The sequence below is a fragment of the Vidua macroura genome, chromosome 8 (genome assembly GCF_024509145.1).
Source record: "Vidua macroura isolate BioBank_ID:100142 chromosome 8, ASM2450914v1, whole genome shotgun sequence".
NCBI lineage: Eukaryota > Metazoa > Chordata > Aves > Passeriformes > Viduidae > Vidua > Vidua macroura.
The window spans coordinates 25997702-26013991 of NC_071578.1; the positions used below are offsets into that span (position 1 = coordinate 25997702).

Sequence of the window (16290 nt, forward strand, 5' to 3'; positions counted from 1 at the left end):
ATTTGATCATTCACACTGCATATGGTGATATTGAGTGACCTCATTTGGACTTTCCTGAACTTCTGTATGTGTCACCACAGTGCTGCTTTCATAGGGTTTTCTGCAGTGGGTTGTTGTGCTTTCTTCTGTGGAGGTGTGATACCAATGAGCATTATGTGTGCATATCACATCTGCCTATTTAGGACACATGGTAGATGCTTTAGCTAAGATTATGGGATGCCACAACATGATCAAATTTTATCATATTGTAGCATTATAACTGTCAAATATATATTCTGCTTAACATGCAAAAGGTTGAACTTGGGTGTCATAATGGCAGAGCAATTATTGCTATTATTTTCTTTCACAAATTTAAAAAACAGTTTTTAAGGGAACTAGAAAACTTATTTTTTGTCTTTGTTGAAAAACTTAATGCAGTTTAACAAAAAACAACCTATGTTTGGCCATCAAGTTGTAGAATAAATGAAGCTGAAAAAGCCCTCTAGGATCAGTAAGTCCAACTGTTAACCCAAACCCATGTCTAAACCATGTCCCTCAGCACCACAGCTACACAGCTTTAAGTACCTCCAAGGATGCCGACTCCACCACTTCCCACAGCAGCCTATTCCAAAGCCTGACCACAGTTTCAGTAAAGAATTTTTCCTAATACCCAATCTAACCCTTCCATGGTGCAGTTTGAGGCTATTCCCTCTCATCCTGTCACTTCTTACCTGGGAGAAAAGACCAGCCCCCACCTCACTGCACCCTCCTTTCAGGGACCTATAGAGAGCAGTAAGGTCCCTCCTGAGCCTCCTTTTCTCTGGCTAAGCCACCACAATTCCCTCAGCCACTCATCCTTTGTGCTCCTCTCCCTTCAGCAGCTCCATTGCCCTTGTCTGGACTCACTCCAGCACCTCTTGAATCGAGGGCCACAGAACTGGGCACAGGATTCAAGGTGCAGTCTCACCATAGTAGGTATTATCTGAGTGTAAGGTTATGGTGTTACATTAAAAGATTATTCTTTGGTGTATCATCCACCTCTGTACTAAATTTTGAAAGAAACACATTCCCTTTGTGGCTTGTTTTTCAGAGGTACAGGTAAGTGAAAATGTCCACGGCCATTGATGAGTACTTGGCAGAGCTCTTCCAGGAGATACCACTCTGTGACACTCTCCTCATATGCTTTTATGATCAACAGTTTAGGATAGAGGGTCTTAAGTCTGTAATATGGTATTTATAACCAAGTCAGGTGCAAATGTGTGTCAAAAAGTTAATAGAAAATGCTCATAGAAAGGCAAGGATCCCCGCCAGTGCAGGTTGTACTTAGTTTGGTATGAGGTCTGCCAGCTCCTCTCAAGACTATGAAGAAGACTTTCTTTTTGATGTGAGGCAGCTTCTGATGTTTCATAATCAGAGGCAAAAGATGCATGTAGCAGTATCTGAGTATATGTGAACTTCTTCAGTTTTTCTGACTAGTGGACTGTTTTAATTAATAAAACATTTTTTCCTTGACTGATAACTTATGACCGCTGTCATGGGATCTGAATGAAACCAAACCTGAACAGTGTTTTCAAGTCAGTTATTTTATAGATAGGCAAGTACTGGGAGGAAGTTGATCTCCAAACCAGTACCTCATACCCATCAAGGAGAAAGGCCAAAAGGGAGGTTTTGAAATATTATATGTATGGGGGTTTTAAATATTTTTCTTACTGCAGATTTTTACTACATTTTTGTGTCTGATGGGAACATAATTTACATATTTTCTCACAAATCTTCTTACTAATCCCTGAGTCAGTGCTGGTGAGATGCACTTCTCATTGAACCATTAATTTATAAAACCAAAAGCATATTAAAAGGCAACATTTAGAGGAAGCCTGAGTACAAACATTGTGAAGGAACAGATAACTTCTTCTCCTGACATTATCACATCATTCAAGCTGCAGTTGTCAACCCTAATGAAAGGTGGTGATGCTGATTTGAGCATATTGCTTATGTGATGTGCAAGAGCTTTGGGAGATAAGGAATCCCTGGTGCTATCATTTATAATTAAAGTGTCCATCACTTTCCTCTGAAAAACTGCTTGACGAATAAATAATTAAAGATCTGATTCTGATACACTTAGTTGAAATGAGACTTCTGAGAACAGTTCAAAAGCAGCAAATGGAATTTCTTCAAAGTAAGGCTTCAAGATAAATAATAGTATTACAATCTCAGCCAAAGCCAGTTCTTGTTTGTTGAGGCGGGAGGGTATTCTGGTTTATGTGCTTTAAAATCTAATCTCACAGGCATCTTAAACTTCCTGCTTGCAAACAATGCTTGATGATGTCTATCATTTTATCTTTTAAGCACAGTATAAACTGATATTAAAATTAATGACTAGCTAACTGTTCCCTGCTTTTTCAGACAGCCAAAGATAAGTTATCTGTCTTGTGGTTTGTGCAGTATGGAAGCTTTATAAAGTGCTGTGTTACCTAAAGAGTTTATTTTACTTGCAAATATTGCATATTTTATACAGGTTTTTTTCTTTGGTTGTTTCACTGAATTGATATTTGAAAGAATGGTTATGATAGAATGATGTTTATTTTCATAGTTTCTAAAATAATCAAAGGTTTGAGGGGAAATTTTTTGAAACACAGATTATTTTAGCTGCTTCCATTGTGTTCCAGTAATAACCATGCTCCCACTAGAGTCAAAATAACTTGCATATTGTAGTTCTGTGAGTCCCTTGCAGTGTTGGCAGGCTTGATTTGGTACCTTAAGATTAACCTTTTACTACCGCATGCGTATGTTTGTCATTTATCCCCTTTTCCTCAGGTGCAAAGAGGGCTACCAAGGAGTCCGCTGTGACCAATTTTTGCCGAAAACCGACTCAATCTTGTCAGATCCAAGTACGTCAAATGTTTTTCTTCTATTTCCAATCCATGCTGGAGGCTGCTCTTGCCATGTGAGATGACCCTTTGCCTGTAGTCAGACAGTCCCTGCTGGGGCCGCTGCAGCTGTGTGTTACGAACAGCGACGCTCTTGCGGTGGGATAAAACCACGTCATCCAGTCTCTGTTCTTGTGAAACATGTGCTGCTCCAGCAGGGCACATGGTTTGGAATAATACTGTCCCTGCTTAGAGCCAAAGCATTTGTGTTTCTCTACTTTTGACTGAAAACCACGTAAAATTACATAATCTAAAAGGAAACCCGGTATAGAGTGCAAAGTGGTTCCTTCAAAAGGAAATAAATGCACATTGTGTGGCACTGAAGAGATTATAATCTCCTTGGAAATAGTTTATATCAGTTTATGTGAAGGTTGATTATTTTTCACTTTGACGAGTGATTTGTTGTCTATTTGCATAAATAATAAATAATAAAGATGTACTTTCAGGTAGTACTGTGGAGACAAAGTAACTTTCTATTACACTGGCCAGTACATGTCAGAATAACTTCTGCATAAATTTTCTCTTACTCCACTGTTTCCCTTTCTAAATTCTCCTGACAAATAAAACTATGCCAAAAATATTAACCAAGATGAATTTTTTTAAGGTGAATCCATTTAATTATGTTTAACGTATGTTTTTAAATGAAGTGACGTACAACAAAGGGTCATATCCAATATCTTGGTTTTGTTCATATACCTGGAAACTGTAGCATAAGCATATTAAATCTTCTGGTTTTGGGTACTCTTTAAAAATAGATTTTAGTTGTTTTGGTTTTTTTTGAAGAACAATGCTTGTTTTTCTAGTCTTTGTCCTTTTTAATTTATTTCCTTGTGCTTTTCCATATGAAAATCTATTTCCAAAGGCACCTGTTGCTTTGTAGTTCTCTGTGTTGTGGAGCTCCCATTACATGTTGCTTTGTGTTTGGTTTATTTTCTCCTTAGCTTGACTTTTAATGGTAAAGTGCAGATTTAAGTGGTTTAAGTGAACAGGCAGATTTTACCTCAGCCAAGTTTTATGTGCATGTGTTAGTATAGAAGCTGTGTATATGTCAAAGAAAAAGGTAGTTTTTCTTGTAATATCCTAAGTAGTATCCTGAAATTGTGGGAAAGGACAGTTGATTAACAACAGGACAGGGTGGTACCTGTCTGACTTGGTTTTTACAGGGGACTCTTGCTTTACTCTCTCAAGAATAGAGGTTAAATTTATGCAGATTCAACACAAAGCCCCAAAAAGGCTCCCCAGTTAAGCTGCATCTAACAAGAGCAAAAGCCCCATAGTGTTTATCTGGCACAGACAGTATTTTTGTTTCTTTCTTTGTGTTGGTTGCAAGACTTGCTTCTCTTTATTAGGAGATGCTTACTCCAGTTAGGTTCTGGCTGGATTGTTTCTAGAGCATTTTTCAGCCACATGATAGTGAGGCTAAGTGCTGCTGAAACATCCTTTTTATACCTTCTGAAAACAAAAGCTTTTTTTTTTTTTTTTTTTGAGATTTTCTTTCAAAATTTTATTATTTAGAGTATGTAAGGAGGGGGGGCTTTGGCTTGACATTGTCATGAGTCCACTGGACACACCTGTGGCCCAAAAGGAGCCTCTCTTTTGGTGTGAATGAAGAAGGTTAACATGAGTTAGGTATGTCAGTTTTGAAATTTATTTTATATTTGAGCCTTGTCTGTTTTCAAAAGGTGAAAAGACAGCTCCAGTTCAGGTCCATTTCTGTGTGCTGGCATAATGTGGTATATCTCAGTGTACGTGTGTGCACATGCACTTGTTCTAAGGATGTCGAGCCTGGACAGAAGATAATTGAACTTTCTGCTGCAGCTGGAGAGTGACAATATTTTGTTCAGGAGTTAAATCAGTAATGTAGTTATCTTCCTTCTGGTGAGAGAAAAAAAATTAATACCATGCTGATAAGTAGCACTCAGTGGCAGAAATGTTTGTTATTTGCATAACCTGAGGAGTGTAAAAAGTATTTGACACAGTAGTCAAGCACAGTATTATCATCTTTAAAGACTCTGGGCTTGCACTGCCAAAACTTATGTTTGTGGTTGAATGTGTTTGGATTAGAAAGAGAATGGCTGAAGGGTGAATTTGGAGATGGCTTCAGAAAGAAGCAATTTTTTAAATGCAACACTAAATTTCTGAAAGCTGGAAAATGTGATGGTGGCTCTTTTGTCTGGGCTGCATGTAGCCAGCACTGGCTGATGTCAATCAAGCTTTACGAACAAGTCCAGCACAGCTGAGTTTCATGGGATTGCTTAGGGTGTTCCTGGTGGTGAATGTGCTGTTGATGACACATCTGTTAACATTTAGCTTATTTGAAGTTTGCATGCATGAAGTACTGAAGCAATGTTTTTTGTTTTACCTTACCTGTGATACCACAGGTTGTATTTTCAGAATATATTCTTGTCATGACTGTGAAGTGAATCTGCACCAGTCACTTGATAAACAGCAATGGGTTTGTTATAAAGTTGTTACTTATGTACATGGGCCAAAGCATCTTGATTTTTTTTGGTTGTTGTTTTTTAAGTAGCCTGCTAAAACAAACCAAGCTTGTTCAGTGTAGCTATTATCTGCATATTATTTGCATAGTGAAAAATAGTGTGTTATGGCCCTGCAATACTTTTAACACCAGCTTTTTACCTCATTCTAGATCTATGTTAGGCAGGGCTTGACTTTGCATGACAGATATTAATACAAATTATTTAATACTTAATATGGATTCATGCATGCTAGATCATGTAAATGTAGTTTAATTCAACTAACCAATGAAGGCCTTTAAGATTCTGTTTTCAGGAAACACTCTTGAAACTACCTGATGGTGTTTCAGCTTTCCTGAATTGGCATCCATGGCTTCTTGCAGTCAGATCTGCCACCTGCTTCCTTCCTTCAGCTCAAAGATAGGATTAAAGTCCTAAGGAAAAAAAATAAAATACATACAGACCAATGTCAAAACACTTCAGGCACAGGCTCTATGACTGGACCTTTACGCATCACAGGTGTAACAGCTTCCACTTCCCTTTGTATCTCTACTCTTAACAAGGTTTTCTGACTATAAGAGAAAGTTGTTAAAAAAGAATCCAAAACAATCCAAACACAAGTAGTCTGAGAAGTTTAGTAATTTTGGAATATGAGAGAAACTCGCCTAAACCATGGAAGCCTCAGACGTGGGGGAACCTAACAAAACTAATAATGTCACCAACAGGGGAAAAGGCTGCATGGCAAAGCCCCCCAGGCTCCCAGTCTCTGTCAAGAGGAGGAAATCTGTCAGCCATGCTAACAGGGTGCAAGAGAAGTCCCTGAATTCTCTCTCTGTCATCTTCTCCATTATATGGAGGGAATAATAATGTGACAAAAAGAACAGAAACAGCAGTCACATGCTGGAAGGAAAGTATATCTAGAATGTTACTTCAGCTTTCTGTGCCTGGGCTACCTCCTCTGTAAATACAGCTAACAGCAATGGTAGAACACTTCTATTTTCACAATTTTAAGTACCAGCTGAATACAACTTTATGCACAAGAAATTTTTCTGTATTTCTATGTGTATCTATAGGATTGGGAACCTGTTTATGACATAAATTGTAGAAATGTACTCCTGTACTATCCTTTATAGTGTTCTGGAGTAGACCTGACTAGCCCTATGAGCCCTGAAAGGTAAGTTGTATATAGGCTGCAGAAATTTCTTTTAATCTGCTTTTATACTGAGGCAAAATAAAACCTTTAAAGCTTTGACTGTTCTGTGGGCATATTCCAAAATGGAGAGTGAGGCATTGAAAATGAGTTTATCACCTTACCTCATTTTACCAAATTGCTCCTCTTCACCTACAAGTATTTTGTTCTTAGCATTGAAAGCTACTTTTCTATGCAAACTATGTATTTCAATTTTACAATGTTCAGTATTAATTTTTTACTTGTCCTATTAACATTCAAGTTGTCACATTTGACTCAGAAGCTTGAGTAAAGAGGAATCCCCTATCAAATATTGGGAATGTTATCCAGTCCTTTTGCAGAATAAATGCATTATTTCCAAGAAAAATAAAAGTGGGCTGGAAAGCTTATAGGTCACCAGGCCATGCTCCTGCTGTTGCAGTAAAACCCATCATGTAATTTTTTCTGTAATCTGATCATACTTCACTCGTAATCAGTGTGAACCTGCCACCAGAAACGGGGTTTGTTTAGCATCCCTGCTCTGAGGATGTCAAAACTTTTTAGCTTCCAGACAAAACTTATGCCAAAATGTGTCAATTTTGTGTTTCATTAAAATGCTTCATTTCAACTTTGATATTTTTTTTTTCTTGGTTTCCATGTTGTTATGCTTGAGCGTTGTTAAAATGGCTTTATCAAATGTCATGAGTCTTCTTCCTACTGAGTGAGCTATAGCCTGTGGTCTTGTAACACTTTAACCTGTGACAAGGTGGCACATGTGTTTCTCTTTGAATCTCATCAAAGAGAAACCTGCAAGTGTCATATCTGGAACATGCCATGCAGTTGCTCGTTCTTAGATTGCTGTAGCAAAGGATCAAACTCCCTCTTCTGGAAGACTGGGACTGTAGATAAGAAAAACAACTATAGCTAGGTTACAAATAAAAAAAATATCTTTCCAAAAATGTACTAAAAACCCCAAGACTCCCACTAATGTCCTCAAAAAAAAAAAAAAAAAAAAGCTCCCCAAGAAAATCAGCAAAAATCTTAGGCGCTTTATTTTTTATTCCCCCTACTAGTTTTGTATATGTAAGATCATAGGATAATTTATGTTGAAAGAGAAGTCTGGAGAACTCAGGAATTTCAGCCTCCTGCTTTAAGTAGAGCTGGCTTTGAAGTCTGTGCTACTGCACTGGACACCACAAAGGTTTTTTGCAAAGGGACTCTTATCGAATAGAGGATAAGGAGCATCACCATTGTGAAATATCTCTAAAATATGTTTCCAAATAATTCTAATACATAAAATGAAACTTGTGCCCCTCACTGAATGACTGATTTTCTAGGGCCTGAATAATTTTTTCATCGGTTCTACTTAACCTTTCTGAATTTGTCAAATTTCCTACTGAATTTGCTTTTTTTCTCCTATTTTGAGTTCTAGAAGGCATAGGAGAAAATAAGATTTTGCTGTTGGAAAGACTTCAAAGGTTGCATGGAAATAGGGGCAATTAGAAGTGGGAGACTACCCAGAGGTGGATATCTGAGTTTTGTGGAGGACAAGTCCTTCTTAAACAGATTTAACATGGGACTTACTTAATCCTAGAAAGAACTTTTAAAATGTAGATCTAAGTCTGAATTTTGTGGCTTAATTTAGTCTTAAAAAGAAAACTTTTAAGCCCCTCTGAATTAATTATTTCATCTGTTCAAGACTTTTTTTGTTCAGAAAAAGCATATGAAGAGACAGGTTGTTGACCAAGCTTCTTTTATAGTGGCTGTCATTTTATGCTGTCTTATCAAACTAATGGCAGAGTGCCACACTACCTGTGTGTCCACAAAAAATATTAATGTTGCTCTAGGATGTTAAGCTTTTACAAAAATGAAATAATCAAAAGGTGGTATTTTATTGGCTTGTAAAATTAGGTTTAAAGAGCTAAAGATGTGGTGACTACAGTCAAGGGAAGTCCCCAAAAATGACAAGTCCCCAGAAGATCTGTTAGCCTCCATGAAGTGGATCTGATATTTCTCTCAACTGCAGTCTCTTTATAAAGGTGTATAACCAGAGTTCCTCCAGTTCAAATGCATCACAAATTAACCTAGATTAGTCCTAATGCATTAATGGATTGAAATGAAGGAATTGAAATAGTAACAAAGAAGAAAAGCAACACAATCTCTCCAGAAGTTTCAATGAGTTTAACTGTATGTGAGAAAAGATGCCTCAAATGCAAGACAGTCTGAGGAATATGAAACATCAGCAAGGTAAAATAAGAAAAGATATCCCTCAGGCAATGAGGGACATGTTTTCCCTCCTCTTTGATCATCAGGCATGTAAAGACCTTGGGATATGATCAATAAAAGGTGATGTGTTTTCAAATCTGTGTTGTATGGAAGCTGTAAAATTTGACTTTCTGTGAATAGTATGAAATGTCTTGATTTGTTTTGTTTTCTTTTCCTTAAAATAAGAATTTAGGCTTTATTCTGCAGAGCTGGAATGGAATGTTCCAAACCAGAGGTGCGACATTAACAAAGCTTCAGTAAAAGTGTTCACAGGTGATAACTGGAAGCGTGAATGTGTTCGTTATCAGAATGTCCTGAAACATTAAAGTCAAAGAGAGATTAATTGAAGTCACAGGTTTGCCACTAATGCCATGGGCAAAGAAAATAACTACCAGTTTTGATAATGTTATTTCTTACAATCCTAAACACAAAATTTAAATTAATAGGAAACACCTAATAATATTTGATTCTATGGATAAGCTAACAGTGACTTGTCCAGAATGTGCAGTGTAGATGTTTTGAGTAACTTTTTTTAATTTCTTGTTTTCTCTGTCAGTGCTGCAAAATAAGTTTTTTGAAATCAGAAGGATATTGGAAATCCTCATTTTTCTAATGAGGGGAGGTATTGTGAGTTCATTTGTCTTCTAAATTTGTACTGCTCTTCTCAGTTCAAAACAGAAAAAAAAAGTGCACTCATGTGCGTGCTGTTGCCAAATATTAAGCTGAATTGCTTTCATCACTTTTGTGTGCAATAACAGCGGTGGTTTTTCTCTACTTTCTTTGAATTACCAGTCCTTTTAGAAAAAAAAAAAAAAAAAAAACAGCAGTGGGTTTGCACAACTACTCCCCACACCTTCTGGCTTTCTTTCTGGAAATATTAGTAAGGGGATTACAGTTTATTTCCATTTAATAGTTCAGTTTTAAATTACACATCAGTCTTTACTAAATTCATATGGATCTTTATTTAGGAATTAGCGGAAATAACATTGAAATAAAAAGTCATAGAAGTTTATTTGGAAAAAGAGAAAAAGTCAATCTGAATTAGACCAAAAATCTTACATTAGTTTTAAAGAAGCATTAGTTCCTTATTCTTCTCTTCTCCTGGAAGACAAGAATGTATTGGCATCTGGTTACTCAGTGTTGTTTTATTTTCAAAGCTTTTAATTTGAAGTATTCAATGATATCTGGTTTTGCCATGGCTCTTACACCATAGATGGTCTTCTGGAATTCAGCTTCTGCAGGCTGCATCTCTGTAGGCATTCTTACAAAGAAGCTGGAATCAGGCAAATGCCGTATCTTTGACAGCAGGGAAAAAACTCTAAACAAACTTCAAAACCACTTGTTTCCTTCTTCTTCTTTCAAAATTGCATGCATGTGGAAGGATAATAATGAAATTGAACAAGTCATTTTATTTGGAGTCGGTGCAAATCCCAAGGAAGAAAGAAAATGGGATCTCTAGCAATACAAATCCCAGCCAACAAGAAGTTTTCATCACCATGTCTTTCTGTAAGCCATGGTTGCTATAAATCAAAGAGGAAATGAAAGCCACCTCATGCAGGGGAGTTTGAAGGTCGCCTTTCCAAACTCCCATTCATCTGTGAAAGGTGGGACTTGTGTCTAGTTAAAGAATTTCCAGGTCTTTGGGTAGTGATTTTTGCACTTGTATTTTAGGGAAGTTTACCATCTGATGGTCGAGCTGCTCGGCTAGGGCTCGTTACACAAGTGCCCCAGCAGATGGCTGTGAAGGAGGTTACAGTGTTACATAAGGACCGCGGCTGGGAATCGCTGCTCCCGCTCCGCCGCCAGCCGGGAACATCCCAGGGCCTCCGTGAGAGGCGGTGCAGCTCTCCTGAAACAAGTGCCTTCTGAAGTGATGAGCCTCTGAAACAGCAACTCCTCCTATCCCTCTTACAAACACATTATGATTTCCTAAATCTGCTGTTGGCCATTTTGTGGCTGTGCAAGCACAAATATAGTTGAAGTGTATGTTCTGTGACACCCTGGAAGCCCCTTACTTCGCCTGTTACCCTAAGTAACTAACTTTTCTGACTTGTGTACTCTCACTACTGACAACATGTTACTGTCAGTGTCAATCTCCCACCGTCTTTTGGAAGGACTTCCCTGATTTTTCCTGGATGAATAAAGTGCAGTCAATCACTGACTTGTCAGATCACATTTTTGGACCTCCTAAGAGGAAAATTCAGCACTGTAGTGGCCATAGTTCATGCTCAGGGAGAAAAGTGTAAGGAAAGATGAGCCATCATGAAATGACATTTAGGAGAATTACACAAAACATGACTGTAACTTAGCTGAAAAGCATTCATTTTTTCGGGTTCTCATCTTTGTAAATTAGCTACTCAATTGTCCAAGAGGATCTTACTTTAGCAATACTATTTCACTTTACATCACAATTCTGATGTTGAATTCTTCATGGTTGGTTGAGATGGCATGGTACAGGTTTCTTTAAGATGTCGTTGTCTGTTGCAGGAGCTAGTAAGGACACATGGAGAAAAGAGATGGATTTCTCTTATTGGCAGTTAATCCTATGTCTTTGAAAGTGTCTGTGTTAAATCTAAGTCTGAATTTAATGTTTTGCCATCTCCTAAGAGTGGTTCTGCCTTAAATGATTCCAGTAAAAAATGCAGTAGTGTGGGGGCAGGTGCTGTGGGGTTCCTCATATTGTGATCTGTCCAGAGTACAGTTTTATGACTGTAAGTAGTGAACAGCAGGAAGATGAATTCTGCACTGCACAAACACAAAGCTCAGGATCAGTCCAACATGCACTCTCTTGAGAGTGAAAACATTAAGCGGCTCATATGTGAGAGCTAAAATTTCTTCCAAGAGGATTTTTGCTGAGTGTTCTGATCATCTTTTCAAAACGAATACCTCAGAAGAACCTCAGTGCTCTTAGCTGATCTTCACTCTTTGCATTAAGTCCTTACTCCACTACAAGGATGCTCATCAGGGCAATTATTGTTGTTAGAGTTTTGACTTTGCTTAGAGCTTCTGTCAGTGTTGATTCAGCTAATTTGTACAATCTCTGCTCATGACAGAAAACCAGGAATAAGTATCATTCAAAATTAAAGTAGTGAGTGCTCTGTGTTGCTGTGAAGACCAGATTCTGTGAGGGCAATGTGTGTATGTACATACTTGCCTATGAGAATGGCAATCTTCCTGAAAAGATTATGGGTCAGTATTGCTATGAGTTTGATTACCACATCAAAGTTATAATCTTTTGCTAAGAATAAAAACAGCACTGAGACTCCTGAAGGCATTTCCAGGCTCATTTCTTAGGCCCAACATAAAACACTTATATTAAGCAACAGGGAATAGCCACTTCTGGTTAAAACTTTACTGTGCAAACCCAGCAATTTATGTAACTATTATTTCCTGGATCAGAAAGATCAAATGATAGAATCTTGGTCTCACTGGGACTGAAAATGTTTGTTAATGAATCCTTCAAGATGGCACTGTCCTCACATGACTTTTATGCCATGTATGACTACTGTTTTCTAGTGGGTTTTGTATCGACCATTAGGGAGTCAAAACTGCCAGCCATGAGCATATGTATTTATATTATTCAGTGATAAATTTGCTCACGGCAGGAATTTCTAAAGACAAACCAGATCAGTGTTCTCACAGAAGCAAACCAAAGAGCACACTCGAAGAGACAGTTCTTGATGAGACTCTTTTTGGAGGACCAGATTCACTTCCAGCCTTTTCAGCAAGCACTCTGCTCCCGCTGCACGTACCTGTTTGCTCTAGAGGAAAAAGTACAATTGTTTGCTGCCATCAACACTCACAAGTTAATAAGGGGCCTGGGAAACAGAAAGCTTATTTCTCTTGTGACTTCTGCACACACCCTGGGTAACAGGTTTGACAATCCAGCTCTGGATAGTCATACAGAGAAACAAGTCTGAAACACAGAACAAGTAATAGCCAAAGCCCTCCCTGTCATTGTCCATTCATTGTCTTTCCATGAGTAATTCTGCTCTTTGTCCTTGTCTTCCCCAACCACTTTAACACCTCAGGTGAGTTAGCAAGAGGAGAAGAATTGAGTGTATTACATATGTTGCTAAGATACCAGACTGTTTGGTTTTTAATCTTTTACCTTCTATCCCAACATATCTACTTTATGTCCCTCCCCATTTGTGAGGGACTTTTTCCTCCAGCATCTGAATTGTGTTTCTATTAGTGAGTCTTCTCTCTTTGCTAGTCTTTGCTTCCACTCAGTATTTGCCATGTGCTTTTCTGTGATTCCTTCCCACACTGTTGCTGCACGTGGTCTTTACTCCCTCTCTGACGCCAAGATTTGACTCCTCTGTTTACATTCTTCCAGATAAATGTCTTAATGACAAATAGCTTTTCACAGGCTGACTGGTCTGTCTCATTTAGGCTTCCCTTTCTTCTTTATCTAAAATGTTTACTTTTGTTCCATAATGGAATAAAAAAAATATAATTTGCAGTTTAATTTAGTATCCAAAATGTTCTTTAAATGTTTACAATGAACAGATGCCCACATTTAATTTTGTTTCCAAAGGAGTTGGCTCCAATTATCTCTGAAGATACAGGGAGAGATTAATACCTAATGCTTATCAGGAGAAAATATCTACTGTGTGGGCTGCTTGTGAAAAGTAGCATCTAAATTTAACTTGGATTCTTGTTTTGTTTGCTTTAGTAAAACTTTTTTTTTCTTGAAAAAAAGGTTGCATTTTCAATACAGAGTGGTTTTATGTGTCTTGACAGTGCTTTTATTGTGAAAGCTTTTTCAGGTTCAGAAGGAACCTTATCTGGTACAGGAAAAAAAGCCCAGAATTATTAGAGAACAGAATACTTGTCCATGACAGGTGAAAGACAGGTTCAAGTCCTTGACCTGATTTTGCTGTCTTGGAGGTCAATGCCTAGATCACAGTGCAGAAAAAGGGAGTGGGTCAGTCAGTGTCCTTTTTTTGGGTTTGTGGTTGTAGATTTTTTTCCTTTTTTTAACTTTTTTCTGCTATTTCCCAGTTCTAGTTGTGAATCGGTAAACTTGAAATTTCTACTGCAGTGAAATGTGTATTTTTACAGTACAGACAAAGTACCCTAGACAAAGCAAAACAGAGAATTTTGCTTTAATGCTCATTTATATTATAGAAGGTGCTAGAGTTTATAAAATGTAAGATACTGACTTAGGTCTCAATCCTGAAAAAAAAAAAAAATAGTGGTGGGTATCATTGCTCAAGATAAATATTCAAATAAAAGATATTGAGCAGATTTGAAGCATCCAGCTGAATTATTTGCATTAATTTGTGGTTTACATCATAAATTTGCTGTTTTCTTGATAATGAGATGACCTAGTGGATTTTAACTCTGGATTTAATGAGTCCTTCTGAAAAGACTTTTTCTAGAAGCTGAGCAGCTCTAATGTGGGAGCATGGCTCTTGCTGATGGAGGAGCTGTCCTTGAATGGCTCCATCTGCATCTGGCGCACTGATGGGGGAAGAGTGTCCTTTTGAAGGAGCTTGTTGGTCTGTGGAGATTAGCAGTTGTAAATATAAATATGTATATATGGTAATATATACAAAAGCAAAAGGTATTTTTGTTTCTGTGAAGACTTTGTGTTCCAGTCTAATCTAGCTGTCTTTGACAGTTTGGTCTCCTATTAATGCCATACTGTCTTTATCAGTCTCCACATTTTAAGCAACCCTTGTGGTCAGGATTTGTTTAGTGTTCAGCAAATATTCAAATATTTAAATGTTTTTAAAGCCTTAAAATACAATTGGTACACTTCTGGAGAAAAGATTACTTATTTCAGAAGAAACTGGGTTAAGACATATGTATAGGTGTCTGGAGAACTCCAAGTAAAAATGCTACTCACCAATGTCATTCTCAGTAATTTATTATTCATTTTATTGGCATTGGAAACGTGGTGACTACAGCCTGGGGAAAAGGGAGCTCAGGAAAGACTTTATCACTCTCTACAACTCCCTGAATGGAGGCTAATAGGCAGGTGGGGTTGGTCTCTTCTTCCAAGTAACAAGCGAGGCGTGAGCGCAAGAGGAAATGGCCTCTGTTGTGCCAGGGGAGGTTTAGGTTGGGTTTAGGGTGGTCAGGCTGTCCAGGGAAGTGGTGGAGTCACCAGCCCTGGAGGTATTAAAAAGACATCTGGAGGTGGCACTTGGGGACATGGTGGCCTTGACAAGTGTCCTTGACAGTATTGGGTTCGAGGTTGGACTCGATCTTGAAGGTCTTTTCCAAACTAAACGATTCTGTGATTGTGAGATTCTGAGGGGCAATGTTACTACGTGAGTTTGCAAGTAGAAGATGACAAGTTGGGCCCAGCTGGGGTGGTGATAAGGACATTTCCTTAAGGTGTCAACAGCTATAATAGTGGTTGCTAAATATAGAGATGCATCTGCTTGGGGAGATCATGACCCATTTCAGTTGGTTCTTGCTTTATGAGCTTTCTGTGCCTTTGAAGGTACATTCAGGGTAACCTATTCCTCCCTCCAGGACTTCTGCGTTCCTCAATCCTGCGTTAGTCAGAAAGCTCTTACCAGAAGTTGTTGTGAAAGCAGGAAAGGTTCTGCCTGATTTTTCATGCCACCCTGCATATCTATGAATAAAGATAATCTTAACCTTCCTATGTAGTAAATGGGCAAGATGTATTTCCCTGCTCCATCAGAGGCTAATTAGAATATGGCAAATTAAGAAAAAGACAAATTTAGATTTCATAAGGTGTTACATAGAGAAGATTAAGTCTTCTAACTATTTAGGAAGGTCCAATAAGACAACCTGAGGAAAACTCAAAGTCATAACTGCTCACTGTCTGTCTGCTCCTTAGTACAGGGAAAGTGTTCAGTATCTGCTAGGTCAGATCTGCACTGAGAGCAGGGACAACAACCCTGCTGTGCTGGCAAAACATCACAAATCCAGAAAAGCTCAGCTGAACTCAGTGACTTAGAAGCATCACAAAGCTCACTGCTGGAATACAGCATGTATGAAAATGAAATTATTATTCTAGTCCTTTTTTATTTTTAACCATAAGAGAAAGCTATAAAAGAAAAGGAAGATGGCAAGAAAACTTCTATATATATAAAAATTTAGACTAGATTTATAAATATATATATATATTTATATTTAGTCTTTGGTTAAGTTGAACTAGACCTTGCTTAGGTTTTTAATTTGGAATGTTTTAGGTATATCTCAAGTGCATGAAATAATGCAATAATAGCAATCTCCCTCTTGGGTCAATAGTGCTTAGTATTTATAAAATCTTTCTAAAATTCAGAATTTTTATAGTTAACCTCTTATTCTTATGTTACACAAAATCCAGATCTTCATACACTTCCCTGCTGCACAGCATTTTCAAGATAGACAAGGTGGATGAGATTAAAAAAAAAAAAAGTGCTTTGTGGGAGTTTTTTTCATTGTTTTAAAGTTTTTTTCTGTGCAATTAGTTTTTGCTCAAGTGAAGAGACTTGCTAAAGTGAAT

General features: G+C 37.8%; 1 protein-coding gene across 1 annotated transcript in view; it reads left to right on the plus strand.

Annotated features, from left to right (window-relative positions):
* The window catches only part of NRG3 (neuregulin 3), a 344333-nt gene that overhangs the window by 240170 nt on the left and 87873 nt on the right, over positions 1 to 16290 (plus strand). Inside the window, exon 3 of the mRNA XM_053984120.1 lies at positions 2794 to 2867. Within this exon, the coding sequence (XP_053840095.1) occupies positions 2794 to 2867 (74 nt within the window). The remainder of the gene's footprint in view (positions 1 to 2793; positions 2868 to 16290) is intronic.